At 40.9% G+C, this 23547-nt stretch overlaps 1 protein-coding gene across 1 annotated transcript; it reads right to left on the reverse strand.

Moving 5' to 3' along the window:
* Positions 1–611: 611 nt before the first annotated feature.
* LOC144540615 (uncharacterized) lies at positions 612–22953 on the reverse strand. The gene is made up of 16 exons (XM_078286340.1): positions 22919–22953; positions 21799–22020; positions 19864–19966; positions 18152–18265; positions 17952–18062; positions 17539–17652; positions 16865–16943; positions 16449–16677; positions 14398–16195; positions 13207–13380; positions 11849–12022; positions 10247–10420; positions 8624–8797; positions 4146–4319; positions 3204–3250; positions 612–2959 (listed from the first exon to the last, which is right to left on the reverse strand). The coding sequence occupies exons 3-16, from the start codon at positions 19950–19952 to the stop codon at positions 2427–2429; spliced, it is 3984 nt and encodes a 1327-aa protein (XP_078142466.1). The 5' UTR covers positions 19953–19966; positions 21799–22020; positions 22919–22953; the 3' UTR covers positions 612–2426.
* Positions 22954–23547: the final 594 nt, after the last annotated feature.

Below are 23547 nucleotides of genomic sequence, written 5' to 3' on the forward strand. Positions count from 1 at the left end.
GAGAGGGGCGGGCAGTGAGAGAGAGAGAGAGGAAGAGAGAGATAGAGAGAGAGGAAGAGAGAGAGAGAGAGGATGAGGAAGAGAGAGAGAGAGGGAGGGGCGGACAGTGAGAGAGAGAGAGAGAGAGAGAGAGAGAGGAAGAGAGAGAGAGGGAGGTGGACTGGTTTGATCCAGTAAATATCAATGTCTCTGTTCCTGTATTAAATCTAAAGCTTCTTTCCACAGCATGTTTTGGTCTAAACTGACGAGGCTGAATCTGTTCTAGTCTAACTTAACCTGCCATCTAAACAATGTGAATTATTACATGCACTGCAGTTCTAGTGGTGTGTATTGGTTTGGTGCTCCATTGATTTTCAATGGGGTGAAATGTTTCCAAACAGATATGAGATTAGTTGTAATTATAGTTACATTTCACACCGACCTGCGATGTTTAATCTGATGAGGCTAACAGGCCAAATGTATGTGTGTGTGTGTGTGTGTGTGTGTGTGTGTGTGTTGGTCCCTCCCTGTCCCTCAGAGTCAGAGTCTATCTGCCCCCTAGTGGCCGTTAGGAGACTTTCACTCTCTCACAGTTGAAACTGCTTGTTGGAAAAGATGAAGACCAAACAATGTTCATTTAGGAGAAACTTTAATTCTGACAAACAATTACAGAAAACTAGATAGAAGTTTAGCTTGGAATGATGAGATGACAATAAAATACCAAATGTTGCTAAAGAAAGATATTTCAACCTGTCAATCATCAACAACAGACTCTAAGACTGTGGGGCCCAAACTGGCCCCCGGGCCACAGTTTGACCCTCCAGAGGGGGTCAGAAATATGAGATAATTTAGAATAGATAAAAACTTCTGTATAAACACAAAGGTATATTATTCAAATGCACATATTTATTCTGTCTGGTAGGTAAATATTTTTAATTGATTGTCTTTGTCTCAATAAACTCCACTGCTGTTATTTTTGAATAAATACTTTTTCATACTTTCATACATATATTTCTGTTCTGCCTGTTCTCTTTATATAACCGTCATTTTAATAGATTCTTACTATATCATATTTTTCTTTGCTGGATCCTGTTACTGTTTACTGATTTCCCACTGGATCAATAAAGTTTTGACTAATTTCATTTAATAATTATTATTATTCTCTGGATCAGGATTAAGGATCAGGATTAAGGATCAGGATTAAGGTTCAGGATTAAGGGTCAGGATTAAGGATTTATTATATTTGACAACAGTCCCGCCTGCCCCCAACATCCAATCAGATTCCTCCAGAGCTACATAAGGGATATGATGTCATTGATCAGTATTAGCTCTCTGGTCTCTAGATGTATTATGAATAGTCTTCAGTATTCATGTTAGTGTGGCAATAATATAATTTATTAAACCGTCAGATGTGGCTCTGCTTCAGATTCTCACTCTTTACTGGGTTGGCTTTGAGAACTCACTGAAGTGGCCCAAGCCTTGAAACCAGGATCATCATCATCATCATCATCATCATCATCATCATCATCATCATCACATTGATTCATTCAAACTGCATCATATCCATCACATCAGAGCTGGACTGTCAGGAACATCTGGTCTCAGATTCTCAGTGAACTTTACATTTCTATCTGTTGTAATTCTACATCTCCTCCTTCAGGCTGAAATAGATTTAACATGATAGTTTTCTTTCAGCTGGATTCACTTTGTCCGTTTGCCTCATGAAGAGAGGTAAGTGTTCCTAATATTTTGTCCAGTCTGTGTACATGTCCACATGTCACCAGAGGGGTCAGAGGTCAGAAGTCAGCAACCTTTTACATGACAAGCAGCTGCTGATCTCACTGAGCTAGAAGCAGCTGAGAAGCTTCATCCATCACATTATTTATTTCAGAGTTGAAACTGCTGATGAACACTGTGTGTGTGTGTGTGTGTGTGTGTGTGTGTGTGTGTTGGTCCCTCCCTGTCCCTCAGAGTCAGAGTCTATCTGCCCCCTAGTGGCCGTTAGGAGACTTTCACTCTCTCACAGTTGAAACTGCTTGTTGGAAAAGATGAAGACCAAACAATGTTCATTTAGGAGAAACTTTAATTCTGACAAACAATTACAGAAAACTAAATAGAAGTTTATCTTGGAATGATGAGATGACAATAAAATACCAAATGTTGCTAAAGAAAGATATTTCAACCTGTCAATCATCAACAACAGACTCTAAGATGAACAACCAGAACTTGATTCTGTCTGGTTTCATTTCTCATTCATTTCATTTTCATAATAAAATGTCCATGTTCTTGTTGTTAAAACCCTGTTCAGTTACCCAACACACACAATACACTCTATTTAGTAAAGTGTGTGTGTGTGTGTGTGTGTGTGTGTGTGATCCTGTACAGAGTGAACTATCATCTCAGCAGCTGTGTTTGGTCAGCAGTGTAAGTGTTTCTCTCTCCCTCCTCTATCTGACAAGAGACACTGAGGAACCAGACCCAGACCAGAGCCCGAACCCAGGGTAGAGTGGTTCAGTGAATGTGGAGTGGAAGGTGTGGATGTGGATCAGTGTGTCAGAGGAAACTCTGTAGAAGGACAGAGAGCCAGCAGGCCAGTCCAGATACACTGCTACTCTGTCAGAGTCAGAGGAGGAGAGGGGAGGTATGTCTGTTGGTATGTTATTGTGACAGACAGAGTAAGTGTTACTACAGCAGGACAGTCTCCAGGACTTTTCATTCCTTCCAATCCAGCTGTCATCACCTCTTCCTCTCCTACTGATTCCTCTGTAAGTCACTCCTATATGAACGTCTCCTTCCCTCTCGACCTCCCAGTAACAGCGACCAGTCAGACCATTTCTACAGAGCAGCTGTCTCCTGTAGTCAAATCTCTCTGAGTGATCAGGATATGGCTGCTTCTCTCTCACTGTCACCTTTCTGTTGTCTTCAGACAGGAAGAGGTGTCTGTTCACTGTGTTTGGGTCCAGTGTGAGTTCACAGGCATCTGATGAGAGAACAAGACTCAATACAGCAGCAGCTTCTCATCTAATACATCTGTTGTGTTTATTATTGGTTGATTTATTAACAGATTGACTGTTCATTTCTTCAGTTTCATGATGACACATTTTGTCAGCCATCTTTCTTTAGAGTAGGATTTGAATGAATAGATGTCACACATGAGCTTTCTATTTAAATAGAAACTGAATGTGCTGCTTTGTTTTCATTAATCAAACTAAATACACACTTACACTTCCTCAGACCTGGTTTCAACCACCGCACTGCATCATGGTCCGCACTGGGGGGGTAAATAAAGTCAGACAGCATAATCTCTTTGATAATGAACAAATAACCTTCATAACCTTCCATATGAGTGATTTTCCAGATGCCGTCACTCATATCCTCCATTCAACATTAAACAATATTCCTCAGCTTCTCAGCAGCTCCGTTCACACTGAATTTATGAATCAGAGTGAATGTTCATATGTTGGTACAGACTGGAGCAGAGCGGAGTAAAACGACCAGACCGAGTCTGTACGGTAACAGGAGTCACTCCACTCCTGTAAATAATGTCTGTAACCATAGTAACGTTTACTGCAGACCAATATGGCGGCTCCCATCGCCTGTGTTTTCAGTTTACTGGACACCAGTAACACCAGTAACCAGAGGCATCAGTTTATCCATCAGATTTGAATAAACCTCCACCGACAGCGGCGTGGTTTCTCTTCTTCCACCTCATGAACTCGATACTTTAAAGAGACGCAACATTCGGCCTCAAGACACAGAACTGGTGGAGCGACTGCAGTGTTGAGGAAACAGACTGATAGAAAATGTGAGAATGTCTCAACTCTTCCCTCCGTCTCTTTCAAATGAACGATGATAAAGTTACGTAACGTAACGAGCGTCGAGCCCGACGTCACGTAACGAGCGGCTGTCCGGTCCGGTTCCGGTTCACGCTACTCGGACCGACCGAATCCGCTCTCGGGTTCAGTATCGACACCTGAATGTTTCAGGTAGTGAGTTCGGTCGTAGAAAGCTTCGCTCTCCTTAATAACCGAACCGTGTGCGAACCGAACGGGACGAAGCTCCAATGAGGAGCGACGGCCGTATTTAGCCGCGGCGCGGACGCGGCCGGTCCGACGGAGAAAACGCGCGCGACTCTCGGCCTTCTAGCGGACGTCGCCTCTCCATACCTGAGAGAGTCCGGTCTCCGGTGTGGATCCTCCAGTCCAGCAGAGAGCAGCTTCACTCCTGAGGCTCCTGGATGATTGTAGCTCAGGTCCAGCTCTCTCAGATGGGAGGGGTTGGAGCTCAGAGCTGAGGCCAGAGAAGCACAGCCTTCCTCTGTGAGCAGACAGCCTGACAGCCTGCACACACACACACACACACACACACACACACACACACACACAGACACACACACACAGAGAGAGACAGAGACACACACACACACACAGAGAGAGAGACACACACACACACACACACACACAGAAACACACACAGAAACACACACACACACACAGAGAGACACACACACACAGAGAGAGAGACACAAAACAGAATTCTGGTTATTTTCAACCTGGACCTTGTTTTCCTAGTTTTAGTCATGAAGATTGATGGATTCAACATTTCATCACTTCCTTCGCTGTAGAGTTTTACGTAGCTTCAGTTAAATCAATATTCCACTTAGTTTCAACATGAAGTTATTTATTTGAAAAGCAGAATATAATCTACTGACCAAGACCAGATGCAGCTGGACCAGTTTGTAGTTCAGATTTTTACTTCCCATTCATTTGAATTTAAACTGCCATTGAACACGTTGGTGAACAGATTCAACAGCAGATCCTGCTGCTGTGATTTTTAATTGACGTTTGGTTCCACTATTTAGTTGAAAGGATGGAGTCGCACACGATGGAAAGTTACTTTGTTAAGCACTTATTTTATTTCATAACAGAACGCTTTCGGCCCTCCGGCTTTCATCAGTGTCTGATAGTAACTCATCTTTTTCCTCTATATGTAGGGAAACTTAATTGTCACAGGTGTGTGGAAAGACACAGGTGATGTCATCATCTCAACATGATCTTGTTACAACACTGAATCAACAAAATAAGAGGCTTCAAAGTATTTCATACATGCAGACACCGCTTTCAAAATACCTCTACCATTTTGACATGAAGGATCTGATCCCCATAATAAGAATCATTATGTGAAGGTCTTGCTTTGTAAGTCCCTGGTGTTAAACTAAACTCCAACATGTGCTTCCTGATGTCGCCACCAGGGGGCATTGGTGTTATTTACATTGTTAAACGTGTACAAAAAACATGTCGTCCATGTCGCCCTTTAATTCTTAACGAGCGCCCCCGGTCGCGGGGGCAGCTGACGCCATCTTGCAGCAAAATCGCGATGGAAGATGGTCTATTTATAGAATATATGAATGTTATACTGTTTTGAAAACATGGGGTCTTCAGCTTTCAGAATCTGTAAACCAATTGTATGTTGACCAAACTATGTCTTATTACAAAGTATTTTAACAATTAAGTCGTACAAATATAAACTTCGTAAATATAAGAGCAAGTTGTGATCAAAAGATCCGGGATAATTTTATCGTCAGTCTACAATAACATGCTTGGTATCGCTGGAAAATAGAAATTCCGAGCTTTCCAATGACCCTAAACGCACCACGAATTCGAACGATACATGTCCGCCATTTCCGGGGAAAAGTAGCAGTCAAAATTCACATTTTATAGTCATACTGACAAAATGTTCTTGCCAAAATATTTCACCAAAGCTTATGTTATTTTCGCCAAAAACGTCAGATTTTAGTGACTCACGTTTCTACCGTAAGTTTGAGACTGTTTCTGACTCACAGCGATCTTCCAGCTCTCCTCACCAGCCATTTTGGTCCAGACTCTATGGAGCTCTATGGAGGGAGCTCAGGCTTTCGTCACCATCTGGTGGCTGTATCGAAGTACTGACACCAATGAGCCTTATACCATTGGATTCGTCTGACTGAGCTGAAAACAACGATAGGTCACGTGTGAGGAAAGACCCCAGCGATCTCCATAAATCTGCCTGTATAGAATGGAGCTCTGTGGCCCATATATGAAGATTCAATATTGATCAATATTCATTGTTTTTATTACTATTTCAATGTTTTTGGGAGATTTATGTCATTTGTAACATGGCTATATTGAAATAAATAGTGTTTTGAAGTAAAATTCCCAGTAAACAGTCAACATGTAAACAGTAAACATGGCCAAAACATGGAGACCGCCTGAGTATATCTTTATAAATTGTATCATAAATGTTGTATTTTAGTGTATTTTCATCAAATTTACAGTTACAGTTGTAGTCAAAGAGTAGAAGACATCCAGTTGCATCATTATCTATGGGATCTTGGTTATAATGGTGATATTGCCTTTTAAATTTAGATTATATACTAGGCGAGGATGAAAACATTATTTTTTCCTTTATTGCATCTCCATTTACTCTGGAATGGTAATAGATATAGGTTTACTTACACTGGATTCATATTCCTTAGCTTCTTACCTATCAAAGGAGACCAGAAATATGCATACAGGCCTTATGGTTGAGGAGCTATTCATGATTCATTTGGGGCATGTCATTTCGGGCAGGAGGCCTATTAAGATTATACAAAATATCAGAAAACAATATATATACTGTATATGTCAAAAAACGATGGGATCTCTGCAGACATCAGGTGGTCAGCCGTTCATAAATCAGACATACCAACAGTCTCCAAGTTTCAACATTCGGCTACTATATTCACACGGGAGCCCGACCTCAAGAGTCGTTCATTCATAAAAACACCGTCAGATTGCATTCCTCGTTCAACCCATTAGGATGCAATGCATTTAAGGTATGTATCCAGAAACATTCCCTTTTCAATAAGGCATTTTCCTTGTTACCCCCTCTGCGATTCAACCTTACTTTCTCAATGCCTGTACATTTGAAGTCCTCCAGTCTGTGTCCTTTATTTAAAAAGTGTCTGGCAACTGGGGAAGTGATGTCTCCTCTCCTGATGCTACTTCTATGTTCCTTAAGTCTGACGTTAAGCTTCCGTGAGGTTTGAGCGACATAGTATTTATTGCATTTACAAAAGAAAAGATATATAACATTGGTAGTGTTGCATGTGATGAGTGATTTTATCGTGTTGATTGATAAACCTGTTGGTTTTCACCATATTATTACAGGAAGTACATGATCTGCACATTCTTTTCAACTTATATGATCTAATAACTGGATACCGCACCGAACAGTCTACGATTACATGTACTGCTATTTACAACCAAACAGCATCTTTACTGACAGGAGAGAACACAGCGGAGGGATACCATGTAGGAGAGATAGTTCCTGTTTGGGAGACCGGATCTACTTTATTTTTAAATACTAATTTTAGTGTGAACCAAGAACAGAAATGCAATGGAACTGCGGACCAGTTGCTGCTTTATTGTCTTCCAGCAGGATCTGTTGTTGAATCTGTTCACCAATGTGTTCAATGTCAGTTTTCAGGAGGTTTTCTCCTCATTCAAACTCTACAAACTGGTCCAGCTGCATCTGGTCCCGGTCAGTAGTTTATATTCTGGTCTTCATGGCGGTCAGGTGCTGAATAACCCCCATGTTAAAACTAAGTGGAGTATTGCTTTAAACAGGAGCGCTGCTGTCCAACACACACACACACACACACACACACACACACACAGCAAACACACTCTCCGGCAGCTGGAGCCAAAAGTGATGAAAACACAGAAACACTCTGCAGTGAAACGTCTTTAAACAGCTGCGACTGAACACTTATGATGTTTCACTTATAATAGTCCATTTGATATTTTTTAGGTTGCTCACACACTTCCTTGTTTACTTCACTGGCTGCTGGTTTTCTGCTGCGTTCAGGTCAAACTGGAAGAAGAACGGCTTCACTGCTTTGTTTCATTATTCTTATTTAAATATTATATGAGGTTATAGTGTTGAAAATGCTTATTTTAGTTTTATTCTGGCAGTAAAGAATGTTTTAAATGAAAGTTGACTGATCTATTCAACTTTTATTCAGGAGCAAAATTAACCCTTTAAACTCGACAGAAATAGTGATTTTACATATTGTGATAAAACTCAACATCGCCTGATATGAACATTTTTATTGTAATAACATTTTCAGCTTCATCACCCAGCACTAATAGTTTGTTATTTATTGTTTATTTTGAGCTTTTGCAGCTTTTGAACAGGTTTTCTGAAAAACAGATCGTAGCTCTCAGTGGAAACTCTTTGTTTAAAAACAGTTACATGTTGGATTTTCTCATTAATAAACTGCTCTGAAATCAGTTATTATAATATTATAATATATTATAATATATTATGTGTCCAATATTAACAGCTGACCCCAGGATCAGGTTTGTGTTTTCATTTCAGTTCTGGACTCAGTTTGACAGAATCTGACAAGTCCTTTACTTCAGGTTTCACCAACAGAGGCAGTGAGGAGAGAAATAATGAAATATTCTCTCAGAGGAGAGAAAGTAGAGCTGAATGTTGGTTTCTCAGCTGCTTTCAAAAACCACATCAGCAGGAAAATGACAGTTCAGGTATTTTCTCTGACATTAATGTGCATGTAAAGCAGAATTTAAACGGTCTGTTGAACAGTAACAGTGATCCTGACCTGAGAGTCTCCAGTCTACAGTGTGGACTCCCCAGTCCAGCAGAGAGCAGCTTCAGTCCTGAATCCTGCAGGTCGTTGTTACTCAGGTCCAGCTCTCTCAGACTAGAGGACTGGGAGCTGAGACCTGAGGCCAGAGCTTCACAGCTTCTCTCTGACAGCTGACAGACACTCAGCCTGAAGGACAAGAAGACGTGTGGAAATGTTATTCTGTTTTATTTAATGTCATTACTGTATTATTTCTACTGACAGACTGTATTGATGAGGCTAACTGACCCTTATATTTAATGTCATTATTGTATTATTTCTACTGACAGACTGTATTGATGAGGCTAACTGACCCTTATATTTAATGTCATTATTGTATTATTTCTACTGACAGACTGTATTGATGAGGCTAACTGACCCTTATATTTAATGTCATTATTGTATTATTTCTACTGACAGACTGTATTGATGAGGCTAACTGACCCTTATATTTAATGTCATTATTGTATTATTTCTACTGACAGACTGTATTGATGAGGCTAACTGACCCTTATATTTAATGTCATTATTGTATTATTTCTACTGACAGACTGTATTGATGAGGCTAACTGACCCTTATATTTAATGTCATTATTGTATTATTTCTACTGACAGACTGTATTGATGAGGCCTGGTCTAAAGCAGGTCCCAGTGTGTTTGCATGGTGCTGTATACTGAGCTGACTGGAGCACTAACACTGACAGGGAAACTGGTTTGATTCCCACTGGGCCGCCCATGCTAACAATGTATTCACACACGGTGCTGTAAGGTGATTGGATAAATAAATCCACCAAATGGCACATGCTTTGTTACGCTGCACAACGAGCCATAAAAAAGAAAATAAAGTGAATACAAATTAGGAAACACTTTAAAAACAAGTGGATTTAAATAATAATATAAAATATAAACACGAGAAACAAGATGAAGAAGTGAGGAGAGACAAAAAAGATTACACAAAATGACACAAAAGCAAGTCAATAAAAGTGTGTTTTACAAAGAGTTTTAAAGATGATAGTGAATCTGCAGCCTCAGTCCCTCAGGAAGGCTTTCCACAGTCTGGAAGCCCTGAGGACTAAAGTGAAACCACCTTCAGTGTTGAGTCTGGACTGAAGGAAAGTCAGGAGGACCTGAAGATCTCAGCTGGCTCTCAGCTCACAGGGAACCAAGAGCTCCACAGTGTAATTCAGGACCAAAACTAGCTGCTTTAAATGTGTTCAGTGACATTTTAATATGAATTCTCTATCTAACTGGTAACCAGAGGACAGATGTTAAAACTAGGCAGATGATGATGTCACCTTCCCACTGGTTAAAATCTAGCTGCTCTATTCTGAAGCAGCTGGAGATGTGACAGTGAATTATGGCTGAGAGGAACAGAGAGAGGTGCAGTAATCTAATGACAAGATATCAGAGCATGGATGATCTTCTCTCAGTCACTGAGCTTCACTGCTGTGTATATGAAGCTGGATCAATAAAACTCAAATCCTCATGTAAAACCTGCAGGGCGACCTTTGCAGATTCAGGAGTCCTGTTTTGAGAGAACGGACCTTAGTTTGGAGAAATGTGTCGAATCAACTGAGAAAAACTGTAAACTGATTTTACCTGAGAGTCTCCAGTCTGCAGTGTGGACTCTCCAGTCCAGCAGAGAGCAGCTTCAGTCCTGAATCCTGCAGGTTGTTGTTACTCAGGTCCAGCTCTCTCAGATGGGAGGGGTTGGACTTCAGAGCTGAGACCAGGACTTCACAGTGAGTCTCTGACAAGCTGCAGCCCCTCAATCTGAATAATGAATAAAGCATGTAGCTATAAAATAAAATATTCCTGAATACTTTCAACAATCCAGTGTTTCATAATCCAATGGACTTCAGCATGTTGTCAGTGTGGATCAGCATCATGTCGGCCTCATAGAGTCTTTCCATCTGAAACCAGACCGGCTGTCACACCTCTGTCTCAGGATTGGTCCGTTTTCCTTGAACACATTCTGTAACCGACCAGATGAATAAATCTGCAGTTTGGGCCCTGAATGCCAAGTAGTTTCAAATAAATAAAGGTTTAGTTAAGGTCCAGAATCACAAGACAATATTTTCAGATGCAGTTTCTCTGGAAATAATTGTGATAAAAAGCAGAATTTGAGTTGCATGGGGAACTTAACCCTAACTTAACCCTAACTTGACCCTAACTGGACCCTAACTTGACCCTAACTTGACCCTAACTTGACCCCAACTTAATCCTAACTTGACACTAACTTGACCCTAACTTAACCCTAACTGAACCCTAACTTGACCCTAACTTGACCCTAACTTGACCCTAACTTAACCCTAACTGGACCCTAACTGGACCCTAACTTGACCCTAACTTGACCCTAACTTGACCCTAACTTGACCCTAACTTAACCCTAACTTGACTCTAACTTAACCCTAACTTAACCCTAACTGAACCCTAACTGAACCCGAACCCTCCAATCGTCTCTACCGGAGCAACAGATGAGAGTGAATCACAGATTTGGGGGTTTTATCAAGTCCAGGAAGCGACACAACCCAAGGTTCTACCAGAGTTCACATCCCTTTAAGTCTGTAGAAACACCTACAAAGTGCAACGCCTCTGGTGTCCGAAGTGCATTTTACATCAAAATATGCATTAAAATTGGAGTTATGATAGAACAATTAGTTTTTACCATGAAGGAATTTCATCAGGAAGATAAAATGTTGCACACATTAACTCCATACCATCATGCTTAAACTGTGAAAGATACAAGAGTGTACTAATATGGAGACACGTGACCTTTTATCCCTGAAGATACACAAAAGAAAATATCTTTAATACATTGTGTATCCATAGTTGGATCAATACCTGGGTGATTATGTCTCTATACGTTCTGGGTAATTACCACAATAAAAGTCTGATCTTTAATTCCTTTATTGCCTCCAACACTCTCACATCAAAGTTTTGCCCCCAATAGATGGAGGCCATTTTGGAGCCATTTGGACTCCTGTATCTTTAAAACTATGGAGAATATCATCAACAAAGTTCATCGTTATTCATTTGAATACAAAAGGATTGTGTGAAAACAACATGAGGAATTTGAGATCTAAGCCTCTAAAACCAGATCCTGTCTGATTTCAGATGGATCGACTCTATACAGACGTCCTCAAATTACAATATTCATATAATATTCATATCAGCACATTATTAAATATGATGTCTGACCTGAGAGTCTCCAGTCTGCAGTGTGGACTCTCCAGTCCAGCAGAGAGCAGCTTCAGTCCTGAATCCTGCAGGTTGTTGTTACTCAGGTCCAGCTCTCTCAGATGGGAGGGGTTGGACTTCAGAGCTGAGACCAGGACTTCACAGTGAGTCTCTGACAAGCTGCAGCCACTCAATCTGAATAATGAATAAAGCATGTAGCTATAAAATAAAATATTCCTGAATGCTTTCAACAATCCAGTGTTTCATAATCCAATGGACTTCAGCATGTTGTCAGTGTGGATCAGCATCATGTCGGCCTCATAGAGTCTTTCCATCTGAAACCAGACAGGCTGTCACACCTCTGTCTCAGGATTGGTCCATTTTCCTTGAACACATTCTGTAACCGACCAGATGAATAAATCTGCAGTTTGGGCCCTGAATGCCAAGTAGATTCAAATAAATAAAGGTTTAGTTAAGGTCCAGAATCCACTTTTCACTGGGACAATATTTTCAGATGGCAGTTTCTCTGGAAATAATTGTGATAAAAAGCAGAATTTGAGTTGGATGGGGAACTTAACTCTAACTTAACCCTAACTGGACCCTAACTTGACTCTAACTTAACCCGAACCCTCCAATCGTCTCTACCGGAGCAACAGATGAGAGTGAATCACAGATTTGGGGGTTTTATCAAGTCCAGGAAGCGACACAACCCAAGGTCCTACCAGAGTTCACATCCCTTTAAGTCTGTGGAAACACCTACAAAGTGCAACGCCTCTGGTGTCCGAAGTGCATTTTACATCAAAATATGCATTAAAATTGGAGTTATGATAGAACAATTAGTTTTTACCATGAAGGAATTTCATCAGGAAGATAAAATGTTGCACACATTAACTCCATACCATCATGCTTAAACTGTGAAAGATACAAGAGTGTACTAACATGGAGACACGTGACCTTTTATCCCTGAAGATACACAAAAGAAAATATCTTTATTACATTGTGTATCCATAGTTGGATCAATACCTGGGTGATTATGTCTCTATACGTTCTGGGTAATTACCACAATAAAAGTCTGATCTTTAATTCCTTTATTGCCTCCAACACTCTCACATCAAAGTTTTGCCCCAATAGATGGAGGCCATTTTGGAGCCATTTGGACTCCTGTATCTTTAAAACTATGGAGAATATCATCAACAAAGTTCATCGTTATTCATTTGAATACAAAAGGATTGTGTGAAAACAACATGAGGAATTTGAGATCTAAGCCTCTAAAACCAGATCCTGTCTGATTTCAGATGGATCGACTCTATACAGACGTCCTCAAATTACAATATTCATATAATATTCATATCAGCACATTATTAAATATGATGTCTGACCTGAGAGTCTCCAGTCTGCAGTGTGGACTCTCCAGTCCAGCAGAGAGCAGCTTCAGTCCTGAATCCTGCAGCTTGTTGTTACTCAGGTCCAGCTCTGTCAGATGGGAGGGGTTGGACTTCAGAGCTGAGACCAGGACTTCACAGTGAGTCTCTGACAAGCTGCAGCCCCTCAATCTGAATAAAGAATAAAGGAGGAGTTGGACTTAAGAGCTGAGACCAGGACTTCAGAGCTGAGACCAGGACTTCAGAGCTGAGACCAGGACTTCAGAGCTGAGGTCTCTGAGAGTTCACAGCCAGAAAGTCTGTTTACAGATTTAATGTAAAATGAGAGATTATCAAAGCAGAGCTGAGACTAGCATACCAATCAAAACTTAAACAGCATACTACTACTACTACTACTACTAATACTAATAATACTACTACTACTAATAATAATAACAATAATAATAATAATAATAAGGACAATAATTTGTATTATAGAATTTGAAATTTCCCAAAAGTGGTTAATGTATAATATAGTCAGAAACCAAACAGAAAAGAATACATAAATGCAATTATATGAAAGCATTTCTGTAAAAAAGTGTTTAAAAAAAGAATGAAACATGATAGAGATTTCAGCCTGAGCTCCACAGGCAGTTCAGTTCAACTTCTGGTAAAACAACTCAGTAAAACAGCCTGACACCATTAGAGTCCGGCTTCACCACAGATTTGGTTGGGGTTTAGTTACTTTTAAGGTTTTGAGCCTACAGCATTAAATTCCAACTTTCCGAGTTGTATTTCCCACTTTGTCGGCTCTTTCATGTCGCTCTCTGTAATTCTGATATTTCTGACAGGAGCTGAAGGCAGGAGAAGACGAGGGGAATCTTTCATAGATATCACACCAATAAAGAGTTGAACTAGACTAAAGAATGAAACTCAGGAAACAACCGATCTGTTAGATCAGTAACTGGAATGTGAAACTGAACCTGGAACAGTAATGACTTTACTCTGTTACAGGAAAAAGTAATGTGATTACAGTGACACATTACTTTGTAACGTGTTATGCCCAACACTGTACCACTGCTATGTAGAACAACAGTTAATAGTGTGTATGTTTGAGGAACTATAGATCTTTACTGTAATTCTGATGGTGTCAGGTATGAAGGTCGCTCTACACTGTTCTATACTGTTGGTATTCATATCAGGACTAACCGAGCCTTCCTGCAGTTCCTCACAGCTGGGATCAGTCTCCGTCGTCCCTCCTTTGATGTGTTGTAGGCCTCCAGGTCCAACACATCCAGAACCTCCTCTGACATCTGCAGCATGTAGGCCAGAGCTGAGCAGTGGATCTCAGAGAGACTCTTCTCTGATCTGTTCTCTGACTTCAGGAACTGTTCGATCTCCTGATGTACTGACTGGTCGTTCATCTCCATCAAACAGTGGAAGATGTTGATGCTTCTGTCAGGAGAGATATCATCAGTGTTCATCTTCTTCAGGTTGCTGATGGCTCTCTGGATACTTTCTGGTCTGCTCTCTGTCTGACCCAGCAGGCCTCCTAAGAGTCTCTGGCTGGACTCCAGTGAGAGGCCATGAAGGAAGCGGACAAAGAGGTCCAGTTGGCCATTTTTACTCTTCAGGGATTTGAACATGGCTGTCTTCAGGAAGACATTCAGGGATTGTTCACTGTCATAGGATCCCCAGTTTTTTCCCAGGAATGTCTCCAGTACCTTTTCTTCCCTGTTTGTGTGACAGTGGAACATGTAGACAGCAGCCAGAAACTCCTGAATGCTCAGATGGACAAAGCAGAAGACCTTGTCCTGGTACAGCCCACACTCCTCTTTAAAGATCTGTGTGAACACTCCTGAGTACACTGAGGCTGCTCTGATATCAATGCCACACTCTGTCAGGTCGGCTTCATAGAAGATCAGGTTGCCTTTCTCCAGCTGCTCAAAAGCCAGTTTTCCCAGAGAGAGAATCATCTTCCTGCTCTCTGTATTCCAGTGTGGATCTGTATCAGCTCTCTCATGATACTTGACGTTCTGCAGTTTGGACTGAACCACCAGGAAGTGGATGTACATCTCAGTCAGGGTCTTGGGCAGGTCTCCTCTCTCACTGGTTTTCAACACATGGTCCAGAACTGTAGCAGTGATCCAGCAGAAGACTGGGATGTGGCACATGATGTGGAGGCTTCGTGAAGTCTTGATGTGGGAGATGATTCTGCTGGCCTGCTCCTCATCTCTGAATCTCTTCCTGAAGTACTCCTCCTTCTGTGGGTCAGTGAAGCCTCTCACCTCTGTCACCATGTCAACACACTCAGGAGGGATCTGATTGGCTGCTGCAGGTCGTGTGGTTATCCAGAGGCGAGCAGAGGGAAGCAGTTTCCCCTTGATGAGGTTTGTCAGCAGCACATCCACTGAGGTTGACTCTGTTACATCAGTCAGGATCTCGTTGTTCTGGAAGTCTAGAGGAAGTCGACACTCATCCAGACCGTCAAAGATGAACACAACCTGGAACTTGTCAAACCTGCAGATTCCTGCTTCTTTGGTCTCAGTAAAGAAGTGATGAAGAAGTTCCACCAAGCTGTACTTTTTCTCTTTCAGCAGATTCAGCTCTCGGAAAGTGAACAGAAATGTGAACTGTACATCCTGGTTGGCTTTGTCTTCAGCCCAGTCCAGAGTGAACTTCTGTGTTAAGACTGTTTTCCCAATGCCAGCCACTCCCTTTGTCATCAATGTTCTGGTTGGTTTATCTCTTCCAGGTAAGGGTTTAAAGATGTCTTCACATTTGATTGTTGTTTCTGGTCTCGCTGGTTTCCTGGATGCTGCTTCAATCTGTCTGACCTCATGTTCATCATTGACCTCTCCACTCTCTCCCTCTGTGATGTGAAGCTCTGTGTAGATCTGCTTCAGAAGTGTTTGGTTTCCTGCTTTAGCAATCCCCTCAAACAAATACTTAAACTTCTCCTTCAGACTGGATTTGAGTTGACGTTGGCAGATGGGAGCAAGAGTTTCTGAATGAACAAACAAAAAATGAAATCAATGAGTGGATTTCAGTGTGGATGTATATATTTTTCCAGTCCATGATATCTATTCAGCTCATCAGTAGCGGACAAACATGTTCTGACTGTGTGCAGCCCAGAAGAATTGTATAGATCTGATGCAGATGTGTTCAGCATATTTACAGCAGAGTTTGGAAATGTAAACATCTCTCATTTTCCACCATTTCCTCTTTCCATCATGTTAAACCTGTTAAAAGCCTCTTACTGCTCTGCAGAGAGTCAGCCAGCTCCTCCTGCTTCATTCTCCTCAGGAAGTGCAGTGTGATCTGCAGAAAAGCCTCTCTGCTGCTCCTCCTCTGCTCTTCCTCCTCACCGTCCACCACCTCCTCATCCTCCCTCTGCCTCTCTGAGCATTCTGGGTAATCTGGACTCAGAACCCTGTGGAACCTTTTCAGCTCGTTCTTCACAAAAGTGACAATGTTCTCCTCAAGAAGCTGGAACAGAATATTACATAGGTTAAAGTTTCATATTAAAATCATGGAACACAACATCAAATCCATCTTGCAGGGTTTGAAAGCCCGCTGGTCTACAGAGTGCAGCATGGAGACTATAATGACCAGAATGGTTGTTTTGCATTTTCTTTGTAGCTGAAGTAAAAGGTGTTGTTGAACATTTACACACCATAAATATGGAGTCCAGGTCTGTTTGATGCTCCTGGGCAGACTGACCACTGGGAACCTCTGACCTCTCCTGGTGGACTCTGTGGAGAAAACATTAAGTATTAGGTCTCCAGATATCAACACACACACACACTCATACACACACACACACACACACTGGCACCTACACCATTAGGCAAGTTAGGCAGATGCCCCTCCACTTGGAAATTAGGAGGGCCCCTCTACTTTTCACCCCTTTTAAAAGTCAAAATTTTGTAAAAATCGAATATTTAATCTTCAATCTCTCAATCTAAGTAAAATATCTGCTCTGTCTGCAGTTAGATAGCATAGTTGCATTTGGATTGCTGCACCCCCTTTCCAACCCAAGTGGTATATTCCAACCTGCGCTTTGTCTGCACTGCGTACCACAGACGATGGGACGATGCAGTCGTGAATGGAGTGACAGCAGCAGAATTGTTTGAACCATGAAACAACAGCTAACATTGCACATGCACATTGTGACCTTCATTTATCTAGCTTACTGTCAAAATATATAAATAATAAATAAATAATGTTTTGAAAGAGGAAACTAAACCAACAGAGTATGAAGGGCCGGACCAATTCTATATCTCATGTCTTGATTCCTCTTCTCAGGAGAGATGGATAACAACAAACTCATCTGTTTTAAATTCTTACCTTTGCTCAGCAGAGTGCTGTCCATCTTTGAAATTAATAAAGTGATCAATAGACTGATCACTCTTCATGGACACACAGCTGGGTTCAGGGGAGTCTGGTCTCTCCTGCTGGATCCTGATAGAAACAGGATTGACAAAAGAAGGCAGTTTTAACCTGAAGTGAAGCAGGATTTTGACTCCAGTTCAAATCCCAGAACCAGATAGAAAATCTGTGAGAGGAGAGTGAATGAGAAACGTTCTCCTCTTCCTCAACAGCTGCTATTGTAGCTGACAAACTTTCTCTACATGAAAAAGGTTAAAAAACAAGAGCAAGGTTACATATTATTGTTAATATCTTACTCTCTTCAGAGGGGATTTGTTCTTTATAATGCTTTGTTAATGTTAACATTATATAGTAACATTATGTTGACTTACGTTGTTTCAGAAGGACGTTTTCTTTTAAATTTAGGAGGTTGCATCATAGACCAGTCGCTCTTCATGGACACACAGCTGGGTTCAGGGGAGTCTGGTCTCTCCTGCTGGATCCTGATAGAAACATTATGAAGACAGTGAAGGTACCTGTGTCCTTATGAAGAAGACTTTAATGCTGTAATACTAACATGATAATGACTTACTTATTTTCAGAACGATGTTTATCTTTAAAATTTATAGATAGACCTATAGACCGGTCGCTCTTCATGGACACACAGCTGGGTTCAGGGGAGTCTGGTCTCTCCTGCTGGACTGGGCTTCAACACAACAGAGACAGAGCTTTTACTCTGAATAATGATGCTGTAATAATAATAATAATAATAAACTTTATTTGCATAGCACCTTTCATACAAGAAATGCAGCTCAAAGTGCTTTACAACAGAGAAATTACATGCACCAAGTACTTCACATAAAACTTGATAATGATAGTGAGAATAAGATAAAGAGGAGAATAGAATACATAAAATGCATCTTCACATGAAAATAGACATAGAATGAGCATAACTTAAGATGGAAAATAAAACCCACTGAATAACAATAGTAAAAATATGAGGAATGCATAACATAAGATGGAAAATAAAATCCACTGTAAAATAATAATAAAAATAAAGTTAAAAAATAGAGTACATAGGATGCATAAAATCAAGTAAAATACACATTTTAAAAGAAGTGCAGCAGTGCATAAGTGCGAAGCAAAGTGAGAAAAAAAAAAGTTTAAGGCCTGTATCGGGAAAGTCATAGCTAGTTAAAGGCTAAAGTGAAGAGATAGGTTTTTAGCTTTCTTTTAAAAATATTTAGCGAGTTGGCTTCCCTGATATCTATAGGTAGTGTGTTCCATAGCTTTGGGGCGCAATTGACAAAGGCCGCATCCCCGATTTTCTTTCGGCTGTTGCTGGGAACCTCCAATAAAGCAGCAGCAGATGATCGCAGTGTTCTTGAAGGCAGGTAGTGAACAAGGGAGTTAGCAATGTAGCTTGGTCCTAGCCCATTAAGGGCTTTGTATATAAGGAGGAGGACCTTAAAATCAATTCTAAATGTTACAGGAAGCCAGTGTAGAGCAGCTAAAACTGGACTAATGTGCTCTCTCCTCTTGGTTCTGGTTAATAGCCGAGCTGCAGAGTTTTGAATGAGCTGAAGTCTCTCAGTGTTTTTTTTCGGGAGACCGGTAAAAAGTGCGTTACAGTAATCGAGTCGGCTTGAAATAAAGGCATGAATCAGTTTTTCAGCATCTTTTTGATTTATAAATGGTCGTACTTTAGCTATGTTTCTAAGGTGGAAAGATGATGTTTTCGTCACCTTGTTAATGTGGGACTTGAAGCTTAGATCTGAATCTAGGATAACACCAAGACTTGTAACCTCAGATTTAATCCAGGGAGTCAATGCTCCCAGATTATTAAACAGCATTTCTCTTTTTGTTTTAGGGCCGACTAGTAGGATTTCAGTTTTGTCCTCGTTTAACTTTAAAAAATTTTTGCTCATCCATTTATTTATTGCCAAAAGACAGGTAGTAATGGAGTTTATAGCTGCAGCATCATTTGGTTCAGCAGAGATGTACAGTTGCGTGTCATCCGCATAACTATGGAAACATACATCGTGCTCCCTAATGATGTCACCAAGTGGCAGCATGTATAGTGAGAATAATAATGGACCAACGCAGCTCCCTTGTGCAACCCCAAAACAGATGTCATGTTTCTCAGACACATGATCTCCAAGACTGACGTAAAACTTTCTCCCTTTGATGTATGTTTTGAACCAGTTTAACACAGTTGTAACACAGTCAGAAAGAAAGTAATGATTTCACTGCTGAGCTCTGAGATGGAGAACAGTCATGGACAGTTAGAGATCCTCATCTTACCTCTTAGCTTTGGTCCGGCTGTCATGTTCCCCAGACAGAGTGGTTTTAGAGGGAGGGAGCCCCTCCTCTCTCTCCTCAGACTGACTCATAGTAGAGCGAACACCTTTACACAAACACACCCAACATGCTGTTAGCTGGACTGATTCATTACAACAAGGTTTCATTACAGGATATATCACTTCTGCTGTTGGGATCATTCCTGACAGTGAAATGACAAATACACACTGAGTGTTGGATTCAACAAAATGAATCCAGTTAATGAAGAAAACGTCAAAAAGACAAATACTGACAAGACAAAGACTGTTTGAAGTATTAAGAGAGCCTTGGCTAACAGAAACACGAGCAACACGCTGCACATGTTGCACTCATGAGCCTCAGAACTGGACTCAGAGTGGCATATTTTGTGAATGGTGTTTATTCTGAAAATAACAATTACATGGTGAAGTGAGTCGGCTGGTAGCTGGTAATATAGTTCTCTCTCTGCTGATAACTGCCGACTGACAAACAAATACTGTAAAACTCATTGTGATTACTAATACAGAAATAATCAAAATATCAACAATAGAAAATTATAATTACATTAGATTCATAAAACATCCCTGAATTACACTAACTTATTCATTCTCTGTATACAATATCCAAAAATGATCATTCTCTAATGTAATAATGTTTCTACAAATAAATAACAATGTTACTCTACACTTTCATTCATAAAAACTGATTCACTACGTATTTACAGCGGATGTCCGCCCTGCGCCCTGTTACCATGGCGACGGTATAAACACTAGTACAGCCGATCGGATGTTAGCGTCAGCGATCGCCAAAACGAACCCGTACTCTGGCTTCCCTTCAAGTTAAAATCATCCGATAGAACAGTACACACAAACCCAAACAAGTAACACATGCCGGTGAGACAACCCAACCCTACATTTAACTCCAAATATTATTTTAAGTGGCAACACGACCGGCTAATAGCGATCGTTTGCTAGCCGCGGCAGCGACCAACGGCTATTTTGGGTATCTTACCACAAAACACTACATTTCCAAATGAGAGCATAATTAATAGTTTGGCTAGCTTACATACATTACTATTGTTGTATCAAGGTACTCGGTGACATTTTACTGACCTGAAAATAACAATTAAATGGTGAAGTGAGTCGGCTGGTAGCTGGTAATATAGTTCTCTCTCTGCTGATAACTGCCAACTGACAAACCAGCGCGAGCTCACCTCACCATGTCTGCATTCTAAATTCTGACTGCCTTGGATAGCCATATAAATCCCAAGTAACATGACAAAGGAACATGGGGCGGGGGTGTATGTTTAGGAATGAAATAGTGCAGCACTATTGCATACATACACTTTCAATGTGCCACACACACATCACAATAAAAAACCCCAGTCTGGTATCTGTTAAATGTTGTGATTGAGTCTTAAATATAGTTTTACAGCTCTGAGTTGTTTCTCTTTATACTACTTTTATAGTCAGAAATTTCCCTGAGCAGGTTTATACAGACAGGAGGATTTTTCAGCCTTGGGGAGGACTGAGACTTTAAAGGTTCAAAAGGTTTTAGTGTGAAAGGGAGTGAACCTCAGTTTTGTGGAGGTTGTAGTGTTTTGTACACAGCGTATCAACAGAAACACAACATGTATCTGAGCTTTCACACTAGTTCTGACACTTCCTGCATATTTCACCAATGCAGTGAATTGAGATTACAACCTAACTAGAGTTTATCAGGCTTCCACTAAAAGTCACAAATAAAACAAAATGTTCTTTATGGCCACAAAGGGAACAAATGTTGGATATTATGGCACTATGAACGCCATCTGCAAACAGCAGGTGATTTGAAAGACTTTAGCAGCTTGTCTTACAACAGTCGACTATACAGTCACATCATACAATGTCAGCTGGTGTATTCATCAAACAGTAATGTTACCTTGGAAGATGTTTGCCTGGTGAATTCACATCCAGAGACGTTCTGCCTTCATCTGTAGAGGAAACACTGACAGAGAAGACGCTGCTTATTCTCCTTCGTCAGTTCTGGGTGTCTGTGTTCATTTGATCTGAGGCTGCTGTCACTTCCTCATAACTTCAGTATCAAAGTCTAGAAACATCAGTCTGACACCAAACCGGTCTAACCTGAGGCCAGAAACCAGGTCTGAGGCAGAGAAATCACAGATCAGGTGATGTAGTTCTACTGTGTGTCCACTAGATGGAGACATTAACCACATCATCTACAGTCAACTAAACAGCAGACCAGCACACACAGATGTAATGATGGAGGAGGAGAAATTTATATCGCTTTAAAATTCAATGACCGAGCGAGAATGAGAGTGTCGATCTAAAATCTGTCTGACGTCACACAAAATGAAACGTTTCCTGCCGAGGTGGAGCACGTGACAGGAAGTTAAACTCTTCTGTTTGAGATTTTACTGTCTTTTGATGACATTGTTTTACTTTGCACTTTATTTTCTGTGACATTTCTTGTATTTTAACGACTGTATTGTTTTATCTTTCATATTTGTCTTCCTTGGCCCGGTCTGCCTTGAAGCAGCAAGTCAGTGAAAGCAGCCTGGTTAAATAAGTAAATATAAGACATGAAAAGATCGTTTCCACAACATCATTAATGCTGAACTAGTGTGATAAACCTTATTTTAACTGGTGTTTTTGTTAAGAAATGGTCAGAAAGCCTCCTGTTAGCATCGCTGGCTGCTAGTGAAAGTCAAAGGGAACTGAAGCTTTTTCCCTCAAACCTGCAGGCAGAAAGCAACACAACTAATTACTAACTACTTCTACTTTTAGTAGATTTAGATTTGAACATGAACACACTAACACTAACATGTTGGAAACCCGTTAGAAGAGCGTCGAGTTGTGTTTTGAAGCTAAACATCCAGTTTTCACACAGACAAACCTTTAACGGCTGAGTTGTAGATTTCCTCTTGTTCTAGTCTAAATAAGCTAACGGCAGGCGGTAACAGTCACATACAAGATCTGCTGATAGAGTCAGGAAAGGAAAATACAGTGGAAACTGTCATGGAAACTGATGATTACAATACCTTTTGGTGGAGAAAATTATCTGCGACACGACGAGAAGTGAAAGTGAAACTAAGAGAAAGAGAGCGAGAGGGGGAGGGAGGGAGAGAGAGAGAGAGAGAGAGAGGATGAGGAAGAGAGAGAGAGGGAGAGGGAGGGGCGGGCAGTGAGAGAGAGAGAGAGAGAGAGAGAGAGAGAGAGAGAGAGAGAAGAGAGAGAGAGAGGTGGACTGGTTTGATCCAGTAAATATCAATGTCTCTGTTCCTGTATTAAATCTAAAGCTTCTTTCCACAGCATGTTTTGGTCTAAACTGACGAGGCTGAATCTGTTCTAGTCTAACTTAACCTGCCATCTAAACAATGTGAATTATTACATGCACTGCAGTTCTAGTGGTGTGTATTGGTTTGGCTGCTCCATTGATTTTCAATGGGGTGAAATGTTTCCAAACAGATATGAGATTAGTTGTAATTATATGTGTGTTCAATGTGTGTGTGTGTGTGTGTGTGTGTGTGTGTGTGTGTGTGTGTGTTGGTCCCTCCCTGTCCCTCAGAGTCAGAGTCTATCTGCCCCCTAGTGGCCATTAGGAGACTTTCACTCTCTCACAGTTGAAACTGCTTGTTGGAAAAGATGAAGACCAAACAATGTTCATTTA

Source organism: Centroberyx gerrardi, chromosome 2 (assembly GCF_048128805.1).
Source record: "Centroberyx gerrardi isolate f3 chromosome 2, fCenGer3.hap1.cur.20231027, whole genome shotgun sequence".
In the NCBI taxonomy this organism is placed as follows: domain Eukaryota; kingdom Metazoa; phylum Chordata; class Actinopteri; order Beryciformes; family Berycidae; genus Centroberyx; species Centroberyx gerrardi.

What these genes read in the sequence shown, in the direction of transcription:
- LOC144540615 (XM_078286340.1), bottom strand. Translation starts at nt 19,952, where the DNA reads ATGAGTCAGTCTGAGGAGAGAGAGGAGGGGCTCCCTCCCTCTAAAACC. An exon ending in TGCAGACTGGAGACTCTCAG is followed by an intron (nt 12,023 to 13,206) that starts GTCAGACATCAT and finishes TTCATTATTCAG; the next exon opens with ATTGAGTGGCTGCAGCTTGT. An exon ending in TGTAGACTGGAGACTCTCAG is followed by an intron (nt 4,320 to 8,623) that starts GTCAGGATCACT and finishes GTGTGTGTGCAG; the next exon opens with GCTGTCAGGCTGTCTGCTCA.